Raw genomic sequence first — 24,650 nt, forward strand, 5'->3', positions numbered from 1 at the left:
AATTTGGATTCGGACATTAATTCATAAATTGGATTAAAGCATTGTACTACAAACCCAAGGCCAAAGTTGTCACTAATGGGCAGTCATCTTCAGCTTTTCCACTGACTAGATCTAGTATACAGGGTTGTCCGCTATCCCCTGCTCTATTCATATTGGCAATTGAACCATTAGCGGAAGCCATTTTGCTGGGATCTATGCATCAAAGGGTTCAGAATTGGCCAGGAAGAACACAAAATTAATTTGTTTGTGGATGATATTTTGATATATTTGACAGAGCCAGCAGGGTCATTAGCCAAGTTGTGGACTATACCGGAGGACTATGGAAAAATCTCAGGATATAAAATTAAATACAATAAGAGTGGAATAATGCTGCTAATGAAAGGGGACTAAGACAAATACAAACAGGAAAGTAAACAAACGGCTACTAAAGGGATGAAATATTTAGGAATATAGATAGATAAGAATTTACAAAATTTATATAAATTTAATTATCTCCCCCTACTTGGAAACATTGAGGAGGATTTGCGCAGGTGGATGCACCTGCCTATCACATTGATTGGCAGGGTTAACTGCATTAAAATGAAAGTGATGCTAAGGCTACAATACCTCTTTCAATCTTTGCCCATACCGTTGCCCCAGAGCTTTTTCAAAACACTTGGCAGATGTGTCAAACAATTCCTGTGGAAAATAAAGTAGCTGGAGTCTCCATGGACAAATTGACAATAGCCTGGCAGGAATGAGAGTCCTGGACTTTAAAAAATATTATTGGACGGCCCAGAAGAGGTTTATCACCTCATTCTTTGAGGGAGATGGTTTACCCTCCTTGGAAGAAATTGATCTATACACGGTAGAAGGGGAGATAGCAGGAGAAATGATTTACAAATGGGATATTAATAATGCAAAAAAAAAAGACAACCCGATATTAAAGCACTTGATTTGAACATGGCAAAAGATAAACCAGATTTTTGGGTTAAAAGTAGGGTTGTCCCCTAAAATCAGTCAGGAAAATATTGTGGAAAATATTGTGGAGAAACCAGTAGGCTTTAATTCACTTGAGAACATAGCATATCCTTACTGTTCAGTTGTCCTGCACTGAGTGGCAGGGGGCTGTGGAACAGTCACCTTTATACAGGAGTCTGTGAGGAGGGATCACAGGTACAAATGGTCAATAGATATGCAAAAACCAGATAATTACATATTACAGTGGTTTATCACAGCCTTCAAAGCTTTGAGTGGATCTGGACCAGCTGAAAAAATAGGCTGCAAAATGGAAGGCGGAATTTAATGCAGACAAATTGAGGTGTTGCCCTTGGAGAACAAACCAGGGTAGGGTGTTAGGGTACTGTGTCGTGTTTGGAACAGAGGGATCTGGGAATCCAGATACACATATCCTTGAAAGTAGCATTGCAGGAAGATAGAGTCAGAGCAAGAACTTTTGGCCTTCATAAATCAAAATATTGAGTAAGGGATATGGGATGTCATGTTGAAGTTGTACAAGACATTGGTAAGGCTACATTTGGAGTATTGTGTGCAGTTATGGTCACCTAACTACCGGAAAGCTTTTAATAAGATTGAAAAATTTACCAGGATATTGCCTGGACTTCAGGAACTGGATTACAGGGAAAAGTTAAACAGGTTTGGGCTTTATTCCCTCGAACGTAGAAGAATGGGGGTGGGGGGGGGGGGGGAGATTTGATAGAGATATACAATATAAGAATAGATAAGGTAAGCATGAAGAGGCTTTTTCTGTTGATGTCGAGTGAGATATGAACAAGAGGACCTGAGTTAAGGGTGAAAGGTGAAATACTCAGAGTATGGTGATAGGGTGGAGCAAACTGCCAGCAGAAATAGTGGATGCAAGTTCAACAAAGATAGTTATACAGATGGGAGGGGTATGGAGGCTGAGGTTTGGCTGCAGGTCAATGGGACTAGGAACAAAAATAGCTCAGCACTGATAAGAATAGTCGATAGACCTGTTTTTGTGCTGTAGTGTTCTATGGTTCTTAATATTATTAAAATTTGTCTGAAGCACATTATACTGTTTCAAATAGAAGTCAACATTGACTAGTGTATGTGATGGAGCATCTTCAGCAACTTTCCCCCTTTTTTGCTCTCTTTAAGGAATTTATATTTATTGATCATCCTTTATCTTTTAATTAAGGCAAATTTGGGCATATGTAACTGAGGGATTAAGAGGCCCATATTAAATCAAATAAATATACGTTGAGTTCTAAGTTGAACAATATTACTTGCAAATTTGATCACTTTCTTGGTGTAATTTATTTTTCCAGTTATTCAAAGATTTCACATTTTTTAATTAATAAAAAAAATACATTAAAATACAGTTTTAAGCACTTCTTAAAAATTTGATGCAGGATATTTACAGCTACATCTTCAAGTGATGATCAACCATCTCTGTCCTGAAGACAGGATAAAGCTGGTAACCAAAATGCTGATTATTAAGGTCAACTGGACAAATAGCATATGGTAATAACTCGTATGAGGAAATTCTATGTCATATCTTCAAGTCTATGACCAATACAACACTGGATGGGAGATAAGGAGGATTCAGAAAGGGTTCATGGTGATTTTTTCAGTGAGTGAATGACCAAATGCACTATAATATGGATAAATATGAGGTTATCTGATGGCAAAAGCAGGAAGAAAATTCTTATTTGAACAATGAGAGATTAACAGTGGGGAAGGTGCTGTGAGATCTGCATGTCTTTATGCAGCAGTTGATGAGGTGCAGAAGGCAATGAAAACAAATGGTACATTGGCATTCATAGTGAAGGGAGTTAAGTACAGGAACATGGATGTCTTTTTTATTTGTATACCTTAGTGAAGCAATACCTTGAGTATTAGGATCTCCTTCTGTGAGGAAGAATTTTCTTGCTAAAAAAGGAAGTACAATAAAGATTCAGCAGCTTCCTTGGATTGTAGGATTGATGTAAAGAGAAATTGGATCAATTGGTCTTAAATGCAAAGAGTTTACAAGAATGAAAGGGATTTGGAGGTCTGTGACCATGATGTGCCGTAGGGAATGGAGTTGAGTCCACTGTGGTTTATCTGTATTAATGATTTGGATGGCAATTTAGTTATTACAGTTGGTAAATTTACAATTGATATCAAATTGGTGGTGTAGAGCAGCCATTCTCTATCTTTTATCAGCTGTCCCTCTGACTCTGTTCAAGGATTATGCGGCCCCTTCCATGTGAAGCAGTCAAATTTTAGTTTCTTCCACACATTTCTCCTACCAACTGCATAAAAAACCCTAATTCTTTCACTTAGATGTGCTCTGGCCAGTGGCCTCCAGGGGAGCAGTAGGGTCCCCACTGAGAATGGCTGTGTAGAGAACAGTGAGGAAAGCTATCTATGTTTACCACAGGTTCTAGATCATTTAGGAAGTTGAGTTAAAAGTAATAAATGGAATTTAACTCTGACAAGTGTGAGGTGTTGCATTTTGGTTAATCAAGCCAGGTAAGGACTTCCATGATGAATGATAGGGCCCTGGAGATTGTTGCCAAAAAGTCAGTTGCATAGTTCCCCAAAAGTAGTCATTTGGGTGGATGAGGGATTGAGGAAAGCATTTGCTCACTTTCCTTCACTGGCAGGGTCTTCGATACAGATTTTTGGGGGTTCATGATTCAGCTATACAAGAAGTTGGTGAAACCACACTTGGGGTACTCTTCAAGTAGTTCTGGTTACCCAGCTGCAGGAAGGATATCAAAAAGGTTGAGTTATAGAGAGAGGTTAAATTGGCTGGGTCTTTATTCCCAACAGTGTAAGAAACTGAGGGGTAACCTTGTAAAGATTTATAAAATCATGAGGGGCTGAGATCAAGTCTAACTCCCAGGGTAATTTGATTCCACATCTACCATCAGGAAAGAGGTATAGGTGCCACAATACATGCACGACCAGGGTCAGGAAAATCTGATACCCCTCCACCATCAGACCCCTCAACAATAAACTCAATTGGGGTATGGCCATGTGAAGGATTTAGATGGAGCTCTCTGTGAAGAGTATCAAAAAGATGGTTAAGATTAAGAATTTTTCACTAAAAAAATGGACAAAATAAGTACCAAGAAACCAAGGCAGCCCGAGATCAAAAAATGAAGTTTCTACTCAGCCGGGAGCATTGAGTGAAAGCCCGAAAGGGAGCAGCTCAAGAGCGGCCTCAGGACTGGCGGATGCCAGCAGAGCTGGGAAGTTGGGACAAGAACTAACTATTATCCTGGAGAAAATGGAAAATTTGAGCAACTGATTTGTTAGCATTGAAAATGTAATGAGAGGCATGACTGAAATTAAATAAATCGTTGACGACTACAAACGCAAGATAAGATCAAAGCTTTGGAGAAAGATCCGAAGCAATGGGAGTCGGACAGACAAGGTCTGCTGGACAAGATTGACCACATGAGAATTTTAGCAGATGAAATAATGTCTGAATTATTGGACTGAAAGAAGGAATCAAGGGAAGAGATCTAGTGAACTTCTTCAAAACACTGATCCTGCAAGTGCTGGGAGAAGAGAAATTCAGAGAAAAAATGTGCATTGAAAGGGCTCTCTTGGACTCAAGAGAGCTAGCGATCAGTGACTACGACTGATCCTGGTAAGACTTTTGAGTTACCAGAAATGGGATACAATTCTGGGAGCAATATATGAATACTCTAAGCAAAATAATGGTCCACACAAGATTGACCATGAAAAAATGCTATTTTTCCAAGATTTTAGTCCTACTTAGATTAAGGAAAGGAAGGAGTTTGATGATGTAAAAAAACAACTAGATTCCAAAAACTTGAAATATTCAATGATATACTCTGAGGGTTGAAGTAGCTGAAGGTAATCAACAATTTTTCAAGTCAAAGAACAAGGTGGAAGACTTCTTGCGAAGTTTATGAAAAGACTAAGTTTGCCAAAGAAGAAGACTGTGCGGAATGTTTACAATGGGACTAAGTAAAAGTTGTTTTTTTTTAAACTGTCTTGTATTTATTGTTGAAAAGTAAATTTTATTGAAATTGGAGAACTCAGAAAAGAGTGAAATCTTGGGAAAAGTAGTAGCAAGATGGAGACTCCGTTCTAAGTGGAGAACAGCACCCAGAGAGGAGTATCTATAAGATGGCACTAAAGGGAGGGGTTCTTTGAGAGAAAGATTCTGTGAGCTTTTCATGTGGGCTTTTAGGGTTTCCTGTTTACATCACAGTTGGGGCAGGGACATTGTATGTTTTTTTTAAAGGGGAAAGATCACTATTAAACAATCAAAAAGGTTCTATTGTTAAACAATATTTGTTTAAAAAATCAATATGGGCATACTTAAAAATTTATTTGTCTTAGTGTTCATGGGATAAACTGGAAAGTGAAAAGTAGAGGGGTGATCTTGGCTCACCAAAAAAAAAATTAAAGACAGGTATAGTCTTTCTACAAGAAACTAATCTTACCAAATTGAAACATGCTAAATTAAAAAGGGGATGGGTGAAACAAGTAATATTGTCTAAATTTGGCTCAAAAGCCAGAGGAGTGGAAATTCTAATTAACAAAACTATTCCAATAATAATAGAAGAAACATTGTCTGACCAAGCCAGAAGATTTGTAATGGCACATTGTAAAATTTATGTAGAGTCATGGATGTTTATGAACATCTATGCACCAAATTATGGCGATGATGCCTTTATGAAAGATATCTTTTTAAAAGCAGCAAAAGGTAAACAAAATTTGCTGGTCAGTTTCTGTCTAGATCCAACTTTGGATAAATCAGCCAGACAGTAACAAGGGGAAAAGCTGCAAAAAGGACACTTGCATTTATGAAGTATTTAAATTTGATTGATATCTGGAGACAGCTTAACCCCATAGAAAGAGACTATTTGTTCTACTCAAGGGTACATGATTCATATACAAGGATTGATTTGTTTTTATTGTCTGCCCAGTTAAAAAGTAGAGTGGTAAAACTGAATATTTGGTGAGACTTTTATTGTTGGCATCTCAATGTCATGCTGTTGAAAAGGAAGGACTTTAGTGAGTTTATTAAGAGACGGATAGAACTATTCTTCTACTGATAATAGCTGATAATAGCTTTTTTAATATGGGATGTGCTTAAAGCTTATCTAAGAGGACAAATTATTTCTTGAGAGAATATGCAACAGAATTGGATGGTCAAGAGAGAGATATAATGAAATTGGAGAAAGCATATCAGAGACCATGGTCACAAAAATATTAGACTATTAGAGAATAAAACATTGAAATATAACACATTACAAATATATAGAATAGAAAAAATATATTCCAAGCCAAACAAAAATATTATGAATTGGGAGAATGGGCACATAAAGTTTTATCTTAGCAGTTAAGGGCAGAGGAATCATCTAGAATGATAAATGCAATAAATACAGAGGCCGATATTAAAACATACAATCAAAAAGAAATAAATAATACTTTTAGACAACATTATATGAAACTATATAAAACAGAATTATTATGAGATGGACAAATTTTTACAAATTTTGAACTTCTAAATTTAGAAGATAGAAAATGAATTGATTTAGATGTCTCTTTCACAAGAGAAGAAATCGAAAAAGCCTTGGGTAATTAAAAGCTAACAAATCTCTGGTAGAGGATTGGTTTCCTCCCAAGTTCTACAGACAATTTAAAGATTTACTGATACCTCTTACGATGGATGTATTGGACTTGATGGTTTAGACCCAGACCCTCTCAGAATCTTTCTCAACTGCTATAATTACAGTCCTACCAAAGAAGGGTAGAGACCCATTAAAAACTTCATCATATAGACCTAAATCACTCCTTAATGCTGATTATAAAATTTTGGCAAAGTCATTAGCTAATAGACTGGGACAATATCTACCAAAATTAATACATAAAATATCAGGTGGGATTTTTCAAAGGAAATCAATCTTCAAATAGTCCAAGTAGACTATTTAATACAGCACATATGGCAAAAAAATCAAAGTTGAATCCATCTCCCTCAATGCAGAAAAAGCATTTGATCAATTAGAATGATCTTTATTTAAAACACTGGAAATATTTGGTATAGGCAGAGAATTTAAAAACTGGATAGGAGCTCTTTATCATAAACCACAAACCAAAATCAGATGTTGGTGGTGTTTCCCTTGAATAGATCGAGTAGAAGGGGTGACCTCTGTCTCCGGCACTTTTTATCTTAGCTATTGAACCACTGGCAGAGTTTATAAGGGAGAGTTCTGGATATTAAGGGCTTCAAAGTTGGACAGGAAGAACATACAATTAGTTTATATGCTGATGATGTGCTATTATATATGTCTGACCCAGCTAACTCCTTGATAAAATTACAAACAACATTAGAAAAATATGAAGAATATCAGGTTATAAAATAAATATGGATGAGTGAGATAATGCTATTGAAAAATGTTGATTATGAAAGATATCAAAAAGGTAGTAGATTTAAATGGAAGATAGGTAGAATCAAATATCTAGGAATAATGATGGATAATAATTTACAGAACTTGTATAAATTTAATTACACTCCTCTTAAAAAAAAGAGAAAGATTTACAGAAATGGAATGACCTGCCAATTAGTGAGAAGAGTAAATCATATTAAAATGAAGGTGATGCCAAGATTACAATATCTTTTTCAATCATTACCTATTGCACTACCTAAAAATTTCTTTAAATTATTGAATAATTACATAAAGCAATTCCTATGGAATAACAAAGTGCCAAGAATTTCTTTGGAAAAGTTATCATGGGACTATAAATTGGGAGGACGAAGACTCCTCAAATTCAATAAATACTATTTATCAGTACAAGCAAGATTTTTATCATTCATTTTTGAAGACAGTTCCCCCTTCTTGGATCCAAATGGAATTGAATTCCATACAAGAAGAGTGAAGGACTTTATTTATAAGTGGAATGTTAAGTTAATTCAAAAAGACGGATAACCCTATATTAATACATATAATTAGAATATGGCAAAAAGTAAATGAATGTATTGGAGGAAAAAAAATCAGGTATATCATTAACAATACCATTATGTAAAAATGTGTTGCCTATGAATCTGGGTAATAAAATATTGAATTCATGGTATGATAAAGGAATAAGATATATTGATGATTGTTACATGGAGGAATCTCATGTCTTTTTAACAATTAAGAAATAAATACGAATTAGCTAATAGGACTTTATTTTGTTTTCTCCAGCTAAGATCATTCCTAAGAGAAAGATGTGGCTAAATTTGGCCCCACTTGAAATTAGTGAAATGGAACAAACAACCTAAATTTGTAACTATGCTCTCCAGAATGAAAGTGCAAAACCATGTTTACAGAGATTGAGAGAGAGACCGGAGTTGGATCTAAGTGTTGTAATAATGAAAATGTTGTAATAATGCCTGATTAGCATTTAGATAGCATGTCATCAATTATAAATGCAAGATACGGATTAGAGCAATATAATTTCCTTCACCAATTATATTTCACACCACAGAATTCGCATAAATCAAAATTTGAAGTGTTAGAAATGTGTTTTAGGTGTGGGATAGAAATAGGAATGTTTTTACATGATATGTAGCAGTGTGTGAACGTGAGACCTTTCTGCCAGGATATTACTGAATACCAAATTTTATTTATTAAAATAGCCTTTGAGTGGCTCAGAAATGTATTGGAATTACTTGGAAATCCGACTTCCCTCTACATTTAGCACCATGGACTGCTGAGATGAATAGTTGCATACCTATGGGAAAAAAAATTACATATAACCTAAAGAACAAATATGACATTAATTAAAATATGGCAGCAATATTGGGATCATAGAGAGGCCCAATTGTAATTATAAATAAAATAATAAAATGGATAATAATAAATGCTGCTAAAGTTTAAATACAAGTGGCTTCTCAAATACAATTTTTGATATCAATATAAATGTTTATTTTTGTAAATAAGTTTTATATATATATATAATTATATATATATAATTGGAGAGTTTTTCTATGTATATTTATGCGGGAAAAATAAAATATAAAAAAACAATAAACTCAATCAGGGACTCATTTAAGGACTCTTACATTTGTGCTTCATTGTTTGTTTTTTCCTCTATATTGCACAATCAGCTGTTTACATTTCTTTATTTGTTTACATGTGTACATTGTGTACAGTTTTTTTTTGCATTTTCAATAAGTGGTAATTCTGCCTTGCCTCGAGGAAAAAAGAATCTCCAGTTTATATGTGATGTCAGTCTAATCCCAGCAACACTGGGGCGCACAATTGGGGAAGGACGAATAATTTGAAGTGGGTGACCGTCACGCCCTGTACTTCCAGCGTGGCGATGCAATACCCCTTTATCCCGGTCGAGTGCGACTTCGTCGCTAATGAGATCCTCTGGGTAGTGGGGATAATGTCAAGTCCCCAACAGAGAGCCAGATCTGGCTGGATAAAACCGTCAGTTGACCCAGAGTCAAATAAGCAATTGGTGTAGTGTCCATGCACTTTAATCAGTTCCATTGCTCTGGTGAGGGGATGAGAGCATTGCTGGTTTAATGTTATTGAAGCAGTTGACAGGGGAGTTTTGCGCGATGGCGTCACGCAACGGGATGACATCACGACACGGGATGACGTAGTCAACGCTCGAGGAGCAGGTTGGAGGACCTCCCGGAAGTGCTGTTGTGGCGGCGTTGGCGGGTGAATGGTAAGTAGTGGGGTTTGTAGTTGCTCGCGATTGGCGGTGGGTAGGTCGTTGGTCGCGGCGGTCGGGCCCTGGCGGTCGTCGGCAATGGATGCTAGGGTGAGTACCAGGTTGGCCACGGGGGTGGCTGTGGCGGCGGCAGCAGCGGCGGTAGCGTCGGCCCCGGGGGTGGCTGTGGTGGCGGCAGCAGCGGCGGTAGCGTCGGCCCCGGGGGTGGCTGTGGTGGTGGCAGCAGCGGCGGTAGTGGCGGCCCTGGGGGTAGCTGTGGCGGCGGCAGCAGCGGCGGTAGCGGCGGCCCCGGGGGTGTCTGTGGCGGTGGCAGCAGCGGCGGTAGCGTCGCCCCCGGGGGTGTCTGTGGCGGCGGCGGCAGCGTCGAGTGTTCCGCACGGGGGCGAGAGGCGGGCCAACACCATGGTTGCCAGGGTGGGCTGCCCCTTCCGGGTTCGGCGTCTCCGTGACGTCAGGCGTTGCCGTGCAGGGGAGCCCTCGCTCTCATTGGACGAGAGCTCTGGGGAAGAAGAGTTTGAATGGGATAGTGGCGATTGGGTTTCACACGAGGCACTGTGTTTGCTGGCGGCCATTTTAGACCTACAGACTGCAGCAAAGTGGCCGTTTTAAGGCACTTCTGGCACTTGGCTTTTCTTGCTGGGCACTGGGACCTGCTGTGCTTGTCCCTCCCGCAGAAATAACATTTCGGGTTCGCACGGGGAAGGGTAGCAGCAGCCGACAGGCCGTCAGTATATCGGGGGGTGATAGGGTAGAAGGGCACTCTACTCACATCAGAACGTGGGGTCCATCCCTAGAGAGCTCGGTGGACTTTAAGGCTGCATCCTCCATTGTGATTGCAATCCAGGCCACGTACTCTAGTTTTTCTACCCCTTGTTCGAGCAAGCGCAGCCTCACTTCATTCGATCTGAGCCCGGCCACATAGGCATCCCGGATGAGATCATTTGTGATATCGGTAGCAGTTTTGTCCACAGTTACAGTCCTTGCCCAATGTCTTTAATACTTGTAAATATGCCCTGCTGGACTCGCCGGGCTGTTGCTTCCTCGACACAAGCACGAGCCGGGCATGAACTCTGTTCACTGGTTGATCAGTACCTTTATGGCTGCGGTGTAAGTGGTCTCATCCTGGATGTTCTCGTAGACTCTCAAGGACACCATAGACAGCAATGCTGTTAGACGCTGGTTATCCTCCTCTACCAAAATGAATCTCAGGAAGTTTTCAAAGTTCAGCAGCCAGAAGTTAAAGGCTTTGAAGGCTGTAGCTGACTGTGGGTCGATATCAAGTTTTTCTGGCCGAGTTAAACGCTCCATACCTTTCAAAAAAAATTCTTTTGCTAATAAAATTATAGAGCTCGTCGAAAGAACCAAAGACTTGTTGATCCAAACCAAGGCTTTTATTAGCAAAAGACCGGAGCTCTTCACAGGTGGCCGACCAGTCCGGAATGATCCGACCTAGCTAGGGACACAACCCTCTAAGGCCCAGATAATAGGTGTGGCTTAGCTCTCAGCCAATCGCTGTAAGTACAGTCTAGATACAGTAACTATATACACTATGTACATTGGTGATAGATCTGTACTATCACAATTGTGTACAGTTTTTTTTTGCAATTTCAATAAGTGGTAATTCTGCCTTGCCTCGAGGAAAAAAGAATCTCCAGTTTATATGTGATGTCATCTACATACTCAGACAATAAATCTGAACTTTGACTATTAGTCATTCTTCCTGACCTTTCAAAAAAAGAGTTGGATATAATTCAAATGGAAGAACAGATTAAGCAGAAATAGGTGCTCCATTTGGATGATCAGATTGGATGCTGGAACAGGCTTGGAGGGTCAAATGGCCTACTTCCAATTTCTATCTAAGACCTGGACTTTTGATGTAGTTTCCTGCATGCTAGAGCAAACCTTAAGTGTTTGAGTTTGTCAATTCCTTACAAATTGAATGTAGATTATTTGTATGCAATCAAATTAATTTGACAAATACATAAATACTTTTGTAGGCATGTGATCATTGCAAGAAGTTTGGTCCAGTCAGAGCTTTTTTTTTCCCATGTATGATGTACCAGTTTACTCCAAATAATATGTTCTTGAAGTAATTTTAAAAAAAATTAATTTAGACATACAGCATGGTAACAGGCCATTTTAGCCCACGAGTCTGTGCCACCCAATTAACCTACATCCCTGGTATGTTTGGAATGGTGGGAAGAAACAGGAGCCCCTGGAGAAAACCACAAAGATGCAGGGAGAATGTACAAACCCCTTATGGATTAACTTTGTACAATGCTAGAAGCAGTTTAGGGACCAAAATTGTCGAAATGGGATAAATGATGCTTCAATTGAAATGCTATAATCTCTTGCTGAAACCCTTTCAAAATATTTTGCCCGTGCAGGCAGTACTTCTGGAAAGTATGTCATCTGATCGAATCCGTTATATGGTGGTTGTGTATACAAATGGACACCAGGATACAGAGGAGAATGTTCTTCTCGGAATTGATTTTCCAAGCAAAGAAAGGTATGAAATGTGAACTTCTGCAGAGATGGGTGTGGGAGAATGAAAAAGGTGGTGGCAGTTGGAGATGAATATCGAGAGAAATTGGACCCGAGAAAATTCCTGGAGAAGTGTTTTGATATTTCTCATAAGTAAATTGTATAGTTGACTGAGGGTTGGAGAGGAATTTAAGATTTTTTTCCTATCAAAGGATGAGAAAGACAGAAATTCTCATTATGTTTAAAAGGTACCTTAAAGCAGTCATTCTTGGCTTTTATTCTGCTCTCGTCCCCCAAGGATTCTGCTCACAGAGAGATTAATTGCTTCCTGCTATGCTGTAAATTCCTATACTTAACTTTTCAAATATTTTGTCATCATGAACCAGGACCTCAGTGAAGTTGTGAGCAAATGACTTTGTCCAGCTTCTGTTATTGACTCTTACATAAACTTTTAAATGATCTTCGTGCTTGTCGTGAGGTCTATTTTGTTCTTTTGATATTCTTGCTCAAAATTGAGATTGTAATGAGTGATCCCATGCACTGAATCCAGCAGAAGTTCAATTTGTTTTTCAATTTTTGGGAATTGTCAAAAGCGAGACAAGTATAAGATCAAAAATATAATGCCAACAATTAAGCTATTATGTACATTGTTATCAGTGAAGCAGGGTGAATAGGCAAAGGGACTTTTGCTGAATCATATTTGAGAGCATCGGTCAATCAGTTCAAGAATCAAGTGAAGTGGGAAAATTGTTTGCAATGGCTATTGGAGCATGGAGCACAATATACTTTACAACAGAAGGAAAACAATAGGTGACTATTGGAAGTAGAAGAGAATGTAGAAGTGTGGCTGCAATGCAGAGAAATAGGATTTATTTTGGGTTGCTGTCCCTTGTCACCTAAGGACTAATCTTCTTTAAAAACTGCAAGCTTTTTAAATTTAAGATGTGACTGCAGTGCACATCTTTGCTGACTATGGTACAGCAGTCTCTTTCAAACTGTTCACTAAAAAGCAGAATGCAGGGAATGGTAGAGCTGTGCTTTATTGAAAAACTATATGTTATATAATGCTGATTCTGACATGTCCTCTTTTTGTTCACAGCACGATTAAGGTTGATTGGAGATGCCAACTGACATGAACAATTTGTAGCTAGTTAGTGTTATTTTATTTCTTGTACAGTACCATTATAGCATTATGCAATTGAGGTTGTTTACCTCTTTAAGTTATTTCTGAAAGCTTAAATATATTTGGAACACATACATGATATCTAACTAAACTGATTATATTTTAAAAATAGTCTTTACTTTTCTCCAGCAATATTTGCACAATAGGAATGACCCTTCCTCTCTGGAGTGATACAAGAATTCACTTAGATGGAGACAGGTAAATAACAATTTGCTGCTTTGTTTATGAAAAGGGAAAAAATGGGAATAGTTAATTGTGTACTTAATATGGTATTATTGTTATCCACAATGTCTACAATTTTGAGTTTAAATATGGAGAATTCCTTAATGTTTCATCTGTTAGTTTTACTTGCTTTGCAAGTTTTCAAGGTTATTCAAGAAAACTTCCATTATTCAGAATTTTTTGCACTGAAATTCACTCATAATTTTATAGGTCAAGTTTTTACAGTATCTGTAAAATCAGATAAACCCCTGCCATAATGTTAATTCCATAGTCTATCCTGGTCTAATCTTTATGTTAGAAGGACTTCATCATAAAAATAGAAAATGCTGGAAATATTCAGCAGGTCAGTTTGAAACCACTGGAAGAGAAACAGAGTTAACATTTCAAGTTGAAAACTCTTGGTCAGAACTGGGAAAGAGAGATGGGGTTCCCCATTGGGAACCTGAGAACTCTACTTCATAGCTCTGACAGTGGATCTTCAACATGAAATGTTAACTGTTTCTCGTCCTGCAAATTTAGCCTGACCTATTTTCAACATTTTCCATTTTTATTTTAATTTCCAGCACCTGCTATTTTCACTGGACCTCAGCAAACCTTTTGTAAAATTTGGTGTTCATTACAGCACATAGCTTATCTAATGCAGAAAATGTAAGATATCCAAAGAACTGAAGATGGGTTAAAAACCTCTCAATAATATCTCTTGGTAATCTATATTTGTAACAAACAAAATCTTGTAAAGAGCTATGGCTGCAATGTAAAGAACAAAAAAAAAGTTATTGTGACTCTTTGCCGAGATGCATCAAAAATGATGGGAAGATTGCAAATGCAAATAAAAATATCAGTATGATATCATATCAAGAGAAATGTTGGTATTAGTAATTTCAAATGTTTAAAGCAGTGTTTCATCTAAACATCTCTAAATTTTCAATGTGCAGTTGATATTCTTAACTTGATTGTTTTTAAAATTGGCCCTGTGTGTACAAATACCTAAAAGTATGTATTTGGGACATCATATGTAACAATTTTAGTTGGTTTTTTTGAGGATGTTTCTAAGAAGATTGAAAGCGGGGAGATAAACATCATCCATATGGCATTTGATAAGGAATTGCGTGGATGGCTGTCCTGAAACTTGGGGTACACAGAATCCAAGGCAAGATGGCTAATTGGATCCAAATTGGAGGTGGTGGTAGTTGGATGTTTTTCTGATTGAAAGGCTCTGATTATTGATGCACCACACAAATCAGTGCTGGGACCCTTACTGATTCTGATGTACAGGTACATCTATATCAGATCTATACTGCTAAGAGCTTCAAGTTCCTGAATACCAGCATCTCTGAAGATTTGTCCTGGGGCCTCCATGTCGATGCAATCACGAAGAAGGTTTGCCAGTGGCTATGATTTATGAGTAGTTTGAGGAGATTTGGTATATCACCAAATGCACTTGTAAATATTTACAGGTGTACCGTGGTTACATCACTGTTTGGTATGGAAGTGCCAATGCACAGAACAAGAAAAAAAACTAGTGTGGTGAACTCAGCCAGCGTTATCACAGGCAGCAATCTCCGTTCCATCAAGGACATCTACAGAAGGTGGTGTTTTAAGAAGCAGCCTCTATCCTTAAGGATCCTCATTACCTTGCTCTGCTACCTTCGGGAAGGAGGGACAGGAGTCTAGGATGAACACCTAGCGGCCCAAGGACAGGTTCTTCCCCTCTGCCATCAGATTTCTGAACAGACAATGAACCATAGACACAACCTCACTTTTTGTTATTTTTGGCCTAATTTATTTAGTTTTAAATACAGTTTGATAGCAATAATTACACAGTGATGATATTGCAAAACAACACATTTTGTGACATGTTCGTGACGATAAATTCTGATAGTAACATCTTGGTTTGTAAATGTACCAGGTATGCTTAGTAAGGTTGCAAAATTAAGCCTGCAAGGGCCTCTGAGGTAAAGAATTCTAAAGATTCATTGCGTTCTGCATGATGAACAGCCCTGCCACTTTAGAGACTATATACCCAGATTATAGGCTCTTTTGGCAAGGGAATATGTCATCTATGTGTTAAGAATTTTGTAACTTTCAGTGAGATCTCTCATTCTTTTGAACGAGAGAATACTTCCGTGTCAACTCAGTCTCTCATCATGTAGTAAACCTTCCATCCAGGAACTAGTATGTTTAATTTTCACTGTTTTCCCTCAGTAGGTAAAGAGTCCAAAAATGTACAATCTGCTTCAGGAAACCCCCAAACATTTTTAGACCATCGACCTCTTCAGGGACTACATGGTCCTCATCGACTCCCAGGCATGAAATCCCGGCGCTGGATGAGGGGGGTGGCTGGGGGGGATGCTGGGTAGGCTGGCCAGATGTTCAGTTTTAGACTGGACAGTCCAGCTTTTGAACCCTCTATCCTCTGTCCAGCGCCACCTCAAGCTGGATGTTAATTTGACTTCCTTCTGGGGGTGTAGGTCCTATATCCACAATTAGAGGACAAATTAAGTGGCAGAAATGGCACTTATCTGTTAAATGGAGCTTCCTGGGTTCTGCAGGCTGCGCATGCCAACTGGTCCACGCACGAAGAGGGTGAAAGATGACGGCAATGCTCGAAGTGCTGGCTGGGGAAGGATGACAGTGGTACATGAATGTTCATGACAGGGTGGGGGCTGGTATAGAGGCACTGTTTTAAATCAACTTCCCCACGTTAACTCAACAATCCCCTTCCTTTGGCATTCATTGACTGACCCTCCCTCACCCCCCCAGAGAATCCCATCGACCCCTGGGGGATGATGTTGACCACTTTGGAGACCCTTACTCTACTCCATCGAATTGCAGGAAGACATCTTTGTTGATGGATTCAAAACCACTTGTAATTAAAAATTGTTTGTCATTTACAATCATTTCTGATTGCTTGCAGAATCCACATGTTGAGTTTCCCGCCTTGTATACATGGTCAGCTGGATCCTATTGATCTTATCCAATTTCTTACCATTTAACAATAACTTAATTTTCTATTTTGTGCACCATGGTAGATAATATCTCATTTTTCCCAAACTTGGAAATATGACATTTGGTCTCTTCTGCCAAATCATTGTTCCAGATCAGCCATTCTCAAATTATTTTTGGGTATGGCCCCTTTAGGACTCTGCTCAAAGCTTATGAGCTTCCTTCCCTGTGAAGCAGTCAAGTTTAGTTAGTTTTGTCTGGACTTCTCTCTTACTGACTTCATAGAAAACAAAAAAAATTATGATTTCAGTCTGTGGACCCCTTAAGTGTGTTTTAGCCCCTGTTGAGATTGTGAAGAACTGAGGTCCAAACATTGATAGCTGCAAACCACTACTGGTCATAACTTGTCAGTCTGAAAAAGGTATGTTTACTCCGCCACATAATGTACTTTTACAGAACCTATTTCCACTTGTGCATTGTTCAGAAAATCATAAATAGCATTCTGAAGTTTTACTAAGAGCCACAGTTTTGCTTCATGCCAAACAAATGACTATCAGGTATGTTTTAAAAAGGAACTAATTGGTGAATGAGTTCATTCCACTGTTTAATGAAAAGAAGTCCAAAATTTTAAACATTCAGATCACTAAATGACATTTCAGAATTCTGAAGTGAACTTGCATCTTGAAGAATGCTGACCCTAACCCTAATGTTTTGTATCTACTGAGATCTGGATCCAGGTGGAGAGAAAGCTAAGATAGTCTATTACTACTTCATTGGGGTAAGGGATGAGTGTTACCGAGATCTGGATCCAGGTGGAGAGAAAGCTAAGATAGTCTTTATTACTACTTCATTGGGGTAAGGGATGAGTGTTAAGGCTGTGTGTTGTCGGGAGTGCCGGATGTGGGAGGTCCTGGAGTCTTCCAGACTCTCGGATGTCCATATCTGCACTAGGTGTGTCGAGCTGCAGATTCTCAGGGACCGTGTTAGGGAACTAGAGCTGCAGCTCGATGACCTCAGGCTGGTTAGGGAAACAGAGGAAGTCATAGACAGGAGTTACAGCCAGGTGGTCACGCCAGGGCCACGGGAGGATGAAAGGTGGGTAACTGTCAGGAGATGGACAAAAAACAGTAAGATACCAGAGAGGAGCCCTGTGAATGTAACCCTCAGCAATAAGTATGCCTCTTTGAGTACTGTTGAGGGGGACATCAAGGTTGGGGGGAGCGACAGTGGCTGAGCCTCTGGCATGAGGTCGGCCCCTGTAGCTCAGAAAGAGAGGGAAGGGAAGAGGAGGGCAATTGTGGTAGGAGACTCCATAGTTAAGAGGACGGATAGGGGATTCTGCGGACGCAGCAAGGAGAACCAGATGGTGGTTTGCCTCCCTGGTGCCAGGGTCCGGGATATTGGTGCTCGTGTCCCAGATATCCTAAAGTGGGAGGGACAGGAGCCAGAGGTCGTGGTACATGTAGGTACCAATGACATAGGGAGAATTAGAGAAGAGGTCCTAAAAAGTGAGTACAGGCAGTTCGGTAGGGAGTTAAAAAGAAGGACCGCAAAGGGGGTAATCTCTGGATTACTCCCTGTGCCACGTGACAGTGTGAATAGAAATAGGATGAGGTGGAGGATTAACACGTGGCTGAAGGGGTGGAGTAAGGGGCAGGGTTTTAAGTTTCTGGATAACTGGGACCTTTTTTGGGGGAGATGTGACCTGTACAGTAAGGACGGGTTACACTTAAATCCCAGGGGGACCAGAATCCTGGCAGAGGTATTTGCTAGGGCTACTCAGGATCCTTTAAACTATAATGGTTGGGGGGAGGGAACAAAATAGTACAGAGCAGTAAGGAGAAGGTTAGAATGCAAACAAAGAAAGTTTGTAGTAAGTATTTGAATATGGATGGGCAGGTGATAGAGAAGGGAAATGCTCTGGAAGAAGATGAAGGGCAATTGGCAGGAAAAGTAAATAATGCTGTTATTAAAGATGAGGGAAAACAGGGATTAAAAATTGGGAAATCTCTGAAATTCATATATTTTAATGCCAGGAGTATTGTAAAAAAGGTGGATGAGCTGAAGGTGTGGATTGATTCTTGGAAGTATGATGTGGTAGCGATTAGTGAGACATGGTTACAGGAGGGATGTGATTGGCAACTGAATATCCCTGGGTTTCGTTGTTTTAGGTGTGATAGAGTCGGAGGGGCAAGAGGAGGTGGGGTTGCATTGCTTGTCAAGGAGAATATTACAGCGGTGCCTAGGAAGGATAGATTAGAGGGCACATCCACGGAGGCTATTTGGGTGGAACTGAGGAGTAGGAAAGGAGAGGTTACACTTGTAGGGGTGTATTATAGACCACCCGGAGGGGACCGAGACCTAGAGGAGCAAATCTGTAGGGAGATAGTAGATATTCGTGATAAGCACAGGGTTGTAATTATGGGAGATTTTAATTTTCCACATATAGATTGGGAAACACATTTTGTGAAAGGACTGGATGGGTTAGAGTTTGTGAAATGTGTGCAAGATAGTTTTTTACAACAATATGTAGAGGTGCCGACCAGAGAAGGAGCAGTGTTAGATCTACTGTTGGCAAATGGGATGGGTCAAGTGACGGAGGTTAGTGTTGGCGAGCACTTCCGGTCCAGTGATCATAATGCCATCAGCTTCAATGTCATTATGGAAAGAGAGAAATCAGGGCCAAGGATTGAGGTTTTTGATTGGGGAAAAGTTAGATTTCAGGAGATGCGAAAGGACTTGCAGGGTGTGCATTGGGACAGTTTGTTTTATGGGCAGGATGTAGTAGAGAGATGGAAGTCTTTTAAAGATCAGATTTTGAGAGTGCAAAAGCTTTATGTTCCTGTTAGGTTAAAAGGAGGGGCAAAAGGTTTGAGAGAGCCGTGGTTTTCAAGGAATATTGGAAACTTGGTTCGAAGAAAAAGGGAGGCATACATTAGATATAAGAAGCATGGAGTTAAGGAGATGTTTGAAATATACATTGAATGTAAGAGGAATCTTAAGAGAGGAATTAGGAAAGCTAAAAGAAGGTACGAGAAAACTATGGCAAGCAGGGTGAAAACTAATCCAAAAGAGTTCTACAAATATGTTAATGGTAAGAGGAAAGCTAGAGACAAAATTGGTCCCTTAGAAAATCAGAGCGGAAAACTGTGTGTGGAGCCTAGAGAAATGGGGGAGATATTGAACAGTTTCTTTTCTTCGGTATTCACTAAGGAGAAGGATATTGGGAGATGTGAGATAAAAAAAGCAAATTGGGTAAATATGGGGAATATAGAGATTACAAAAGGTGTAGTTTTAAGGCTTTTGAAGAATATAAAGGTGGATAAGTCTCCGGGACCAGACGGGATCTTCCCCAGGACATTGAGAGAAGTGAAGGAGGAAATAGCAGAGGCTCTGGTGGTAATTTTCCAAATGTCATTAGATATGGGGATAGTGCCGGAGGATTGGCGCATTGCGCATGTGGTTCCGTTATTTAAAAAGGGTTCAAGGAGGAAGCCTGGCAACTACCGGCCTGTAAGTTTGACGTCTGTGGTAGGTAAATTAATGGAGAAAATTCTTAGAGATAGTACTTATAAACATCTGGATAGACAGGGTCTGATCAGGAGCACTCAACATGGATTTGTGGGAGGAAGGTCATGTTTGACCAATCTGATTGAATTTTTTGAAGAGGTGACTAGGAACGTGGATGAGGGTAGCGCAGTGGATGTTGTCTATATGGACTTCAGTAAGGCCTTCGATAAGGTACCACATGGAAGGTTAGTTAGGAAGGTGCAGTCTTTAGGTATAAATTTTAAGATAGTCAAATGGATTGAACATTGGCTGAAAGGGAGAGGCCAGAGAGTGGTAGTGGATAATTGTCTGTCAGGTTGGAGGCCGGTGACCAGTGGTGTGCCTCAAGGATCTGTATTGGGCCCATTGTTGTTCGTTATATACATTAATGATCTAGATGATGGGGTGGTGAATTGGATTAGTAAATATGCAGACGATACTAAGATAGGTGGAATAGTGGATAATGAAGAAGGTTTTCAAGGATTGCAGAGGGATTTGGGCTGCTTAGAAAAGTGGGCTGAAAAATGGCAGATGGAATTTAATGCTGATAAGTGTGAGGTGCTTCATTTTGGTAAGAAGAATCAGAATAGGACATACGTGGTAAATGGGAGAGCATTGAGGAATACAGAAGAGCAGAAAGATTTAGGAGTAACGGTACATCGTTCCCTGAAGGTAGAAACTCACGTGAATAGGGTGGTGAAGGAGGCTTTTAGTATGCTGGCCTTATCAATCATTGCATGGAATATAGGAGTTGGGAGGTGATGTTGAGATTGTATAAGACGTTGGTGTGGCCTAATTTGGAGTTCTGCGTGCAGTTCTGGTCGCCTAATTATAGGAAGGATATAAACAGAGTGGAGAGAGTGCAGAGAAGGTTTACCAGAATGTTACCTGGGTTTAAGCATCTAGAGTATAAGGAGAGATTGGACAGATTGGGTCTTTATTCTTTGGAGCGTAGAAGGTTGAGAGGGGATTTGATAGAAGTATTTAAGATTATGAAAGGGATAGACAGAGTGGATGTGGATAGACTATTTCCATTAAGAGGAGGAAAGATTAAAACAAGAGGACAACTTCTTTACTCAGAGAGTGGTAGCCGTGTGGAATGAGCTTCCGGGAGAAATAGTGGCGGCGGAGTCAATTGTATTATTTAAGAAAAGGTTGGACAGGTATATGGATGAGAAGAAGATGGAGGGTTATGGGCATTGTGCAGGGAGGTGGGACTAGAAAGGGGTGTTTGGTTCGGTGCGGACTAGAAGGGCCTAATGGCCTTTTTCCGTGCTGTAATTGTTATGTTATGTTATATGTTATGTAATTTTTTTTGTGTCAGTGGGTTCAGTGTGCGTACAGCAGACCGCCTTCTTATCTTCAAGCCAGTCTCTGTTCAGGCCATGTGGTAAGTAAAACAGTTAAAACTCTTCAGTATGGTACCCTTGTGACTTGACTGATGCAGAAGACAGAAAATGGTCACTGATCATCTTCCCTGGGCATGAGAACTGTTGTTTTAAAGTATTACGATTCCCCCAGCGACATAAGTGTTCCTACAACTATCCTTAAACTAAAGTTTCAATAAACTTAAAATACTATCAGCTGAAATCACAAAAGGCCCCTAGTTTAATTAGCTGCAGTTTAGGACAGATCAATTTTAGATATTAGTTAGACCTTTCAAGAGTGAGTTGATTAGCTATAGATCTGAACTACAGATTCAAAACATGCTGGGCCATGGAACTGCTGGAGCACAGAATGCCAGACCAAGATGTTTCATTTGTACATTTTATTTCCATTCACTTCATTTTTATCAGATTATAGATCCATTTTATAACATGTACATCTGATGAATGAGAAAATTATCTGCTCATGTCACGGTCATCAGAGTTATGAAATAGTGAAACACAATAGGCTGCAGATGCTATGATTGTAGTAAACACACCTCAATGCTGGAGGAACTCAACTGGTCTTTTCATCATCTAAAGGAGACAAAGATGTATTGACATCATTTCAGGCCCGAACCCTTCTTCAAGGAAAAATCAGAAAAGGCAGAAGCAGGAAAGTCTCAGAATTCAAACATGGGGGAGGAATCCAGACCAACAAAAGTTGTTGATTGGATGAGATAAAGGACTAGGTAGAATTTATCATGTCTGTGTAAAAGGAGACAGGGAAGGGAGAGTCGACAGGGGAGAAGTGGGTGGGGGGCTTTAACGAAAGCCAGAGAAGTCGATATTAATGCCATCTGATTGGAAGGTACCCAGTTGGAAGATGAGGAGTTGTTCCTCCAATTTATGGGTAGTCTCAGTCTGGCAGTGCATGAGACCATGGTTAGACATGTCAGCAAGGGATTGGTATGGAGAATTGTATTGCAGCGGATAGAGCTGAGGTGCTCAACAAAACGATCTCCCAGTCTGCATCCAGTCTCTCTGATCAAGAAGAGACCTCAGCGGAAGCACCGGATGCAGTAGATGACCCTGCAGATTCACAAGTGAAATGTTGCTGCACTTTGGAAGGACTGTTTTGGGGCCTCAAATGGTGCTGAGGAAAGAGGTGTGGGTGCAAGTGGAGCATCTCCTGTGGTCACAGGGGTAGGTCCCAAGTGGGGAGGGAGGAGTGGACAAGAGAATCACGGAGGGGGAGGTTCCTGCGGAAGGCAGAGACGGAAATATGTGTCTAGTGGTGGGATCATGCAGTAGGTGGTGGAAATAGCGGAGAGGATGTGCTGGTGAGGTGGTAGGTGAAGACAAGGGGAATCGTGTCATTGTTGCACGCAGGGCAGAAGGGGCTAAGGCAGATGTATGGGTAAAGGAGGATATGTGGGTGAATGCTGGGTTGATAGTGGTAGAAGGAAAGCCACATTGTTTGATGGACACATATGGTAGAAGGACATATTTGATGATCTAGCATGGAAGTCACAATTTAACAGCAGAATAGTTACTGAGGGGTTACCAGATTTTCATTTTACTTTGCAAGGGAGCATGACTTTTGTCAAAATTAAGGTGATAGATATCTATTTTCAAGGTTACAGAGTTTAAAATGTTTAACGCATGTCTTCTTTATTTATTTAAGGTCAGCACTACAGATTCTCCACAAATCCTGTGAGACAGCTCGTAGGTACAATTATTACCCATCAGGAATTGCTTTGACTTGGGCCAGTTACTACGAGAGTTGCATGAACTCTAAGCAGAGCTGTATTAATGAATGGAATGCAATGCAAGACCTGCAATCCATGCGGGCTGACTCACCCCCTATTTTTGATGATAATTGAGTGAAGATTTTGAGTTTCAAAATTTTTGCGTCTTTTTTTTTGCTTCAGTTGAAATTGCATCCCTTTGGAGTAACATTAGGAGTGGCATGCTACTGCCCTAACATTGTCGATGAAATAAACTCACTCAGCATAGAGTGGGATTAAAACTGAAAGTTTTCTATGAACATGGTTTGATTCAAGACTTGTGACACCTTAATCCATGAACCTTTTTTCCACTTGGAGCATATTGTATTTTAATATGCATGAAAGATAGGTGGCGAGCAAGATCTATTTCCTTCTGCATCTTTTTTACAGACCAACAGAGAGTGAGCTCATCGAACAATTGATAAGAGCTAAATTAATATGGCATAATGATGAGCAAAGATTTGGAAAATGTCACTTCTAAAGAAGTAAGAATTTAAAATTTCTTTAAAAGAATTGTATTAATATTACTGTCAAATGATTGACAAAATATTTTGGAAGAACAATTTAAACATGTTCAGGGGAAATGGGTGTTATTTCATGTTTGCTTTCATCCTAATCAAGAATAACTTGCATTGAAACATCCTATATACAGATGCATAGATCAAAATCTTAATTCATGATCTTTTGAGGTTGATTTCATTTGGAGCAACATCAGGCATGGCAACTAGCTTCCAATTGTCTTCAGTGGAGTAGGAGATTAAATTTGTCCAATTGTCCAATGTTATTGCAATGCAAAACCCTGATGGAAAGTTTACAATTGTGTATATGGTAAAGATCCTGATGGGCTCAGTTGAGGTATTTTCTACATTAAACATGATTAGATTCATGTGCAAAAAAATCCTTATTGAAAGAGTCATCAGACAGGAGTCACAGATTTCAAACCCAAAATGAGTTGGTATGATTCAGATAGGAGGGAAATTGGAAACAATAAAATGTATACATTATTTCATAATGCGTTACTAAAGATTTTTTTTCACTTACAGATTCGTAATGAGTTAGAAAAAGAAATGAATTGCAATCTGAGGGAATACAAAGGATTTATTGATAATGAAATGCTCATCATTTTAGGACAAATGGATAAAGCTTCCCTGATATTTGATCACCTTTATTTGGTAAGGTTTTCCCATGGCTATTCTGCAGATTATTTCATTGCAGTGAAGGTTCACTCAAATACAAAATCATACATTTAGAGGAATGTAATTTTTGATACATAGAAATAAACAGTGAATTTCAAATGATTGCATCCCAAAATCCTCCTCTTATAATCTGTTTCAGCCCATTTTTTTTTTTGTACCTTAGCTCACTGTCATATTTTTCAAGATTCAGGATTCATTTAATGTCATATAATAAAAATAGTACAATATTACACAGAATTTGCTGTCA

General features: G+C 39.4%; 1 protein-coding gene across 1 annotated transcript in view; it reads left to right on the forward strand.

Moving 5' to 3' along the window:
- LOC138762388 (protein phosphatase Slingshot homolog 1-like) overlaps positions 1–24,650 on the forward strand; it is a 55,631-nt gene that overhangs the window by 12,484 nt on the left and 18,497 nt on the right. The window contains 7 exon segments of the mRNA XM_069936154.1: positions 12,057–12,178; positions 13,466–13,534; positions 21,378–21,443; positions 23,105–23,299; positions 23,598–23,643; positions 23,645–23,692; positions 24,251–24,379. Coding sequence (XP_069792255.1) covers positions 12,057–12,178; positions 13,466–13,534; positions 21,378–21,443; positions 23,105–23,299; positions 23,598–23,643; positions 23,645–23,692; positions 24,251–24,379 — 675 coding nt within the window.

This window comes from Narcine bancroftii, chromosome 4, assembly GCF_036971445.1.
Source record: "Narcine bancroftii isolate sNarBan1 chromosome 4, sNarBan1.hap1, whole genome shotgun sequence".
NCBI classification, from domain to species: domain Eukaryota; kingdom Metazoa; phylum Chordata; class Chondrichthyes; order Torpediniformes; family Narcinidae; genus Narcine; species Narcine bancroftii.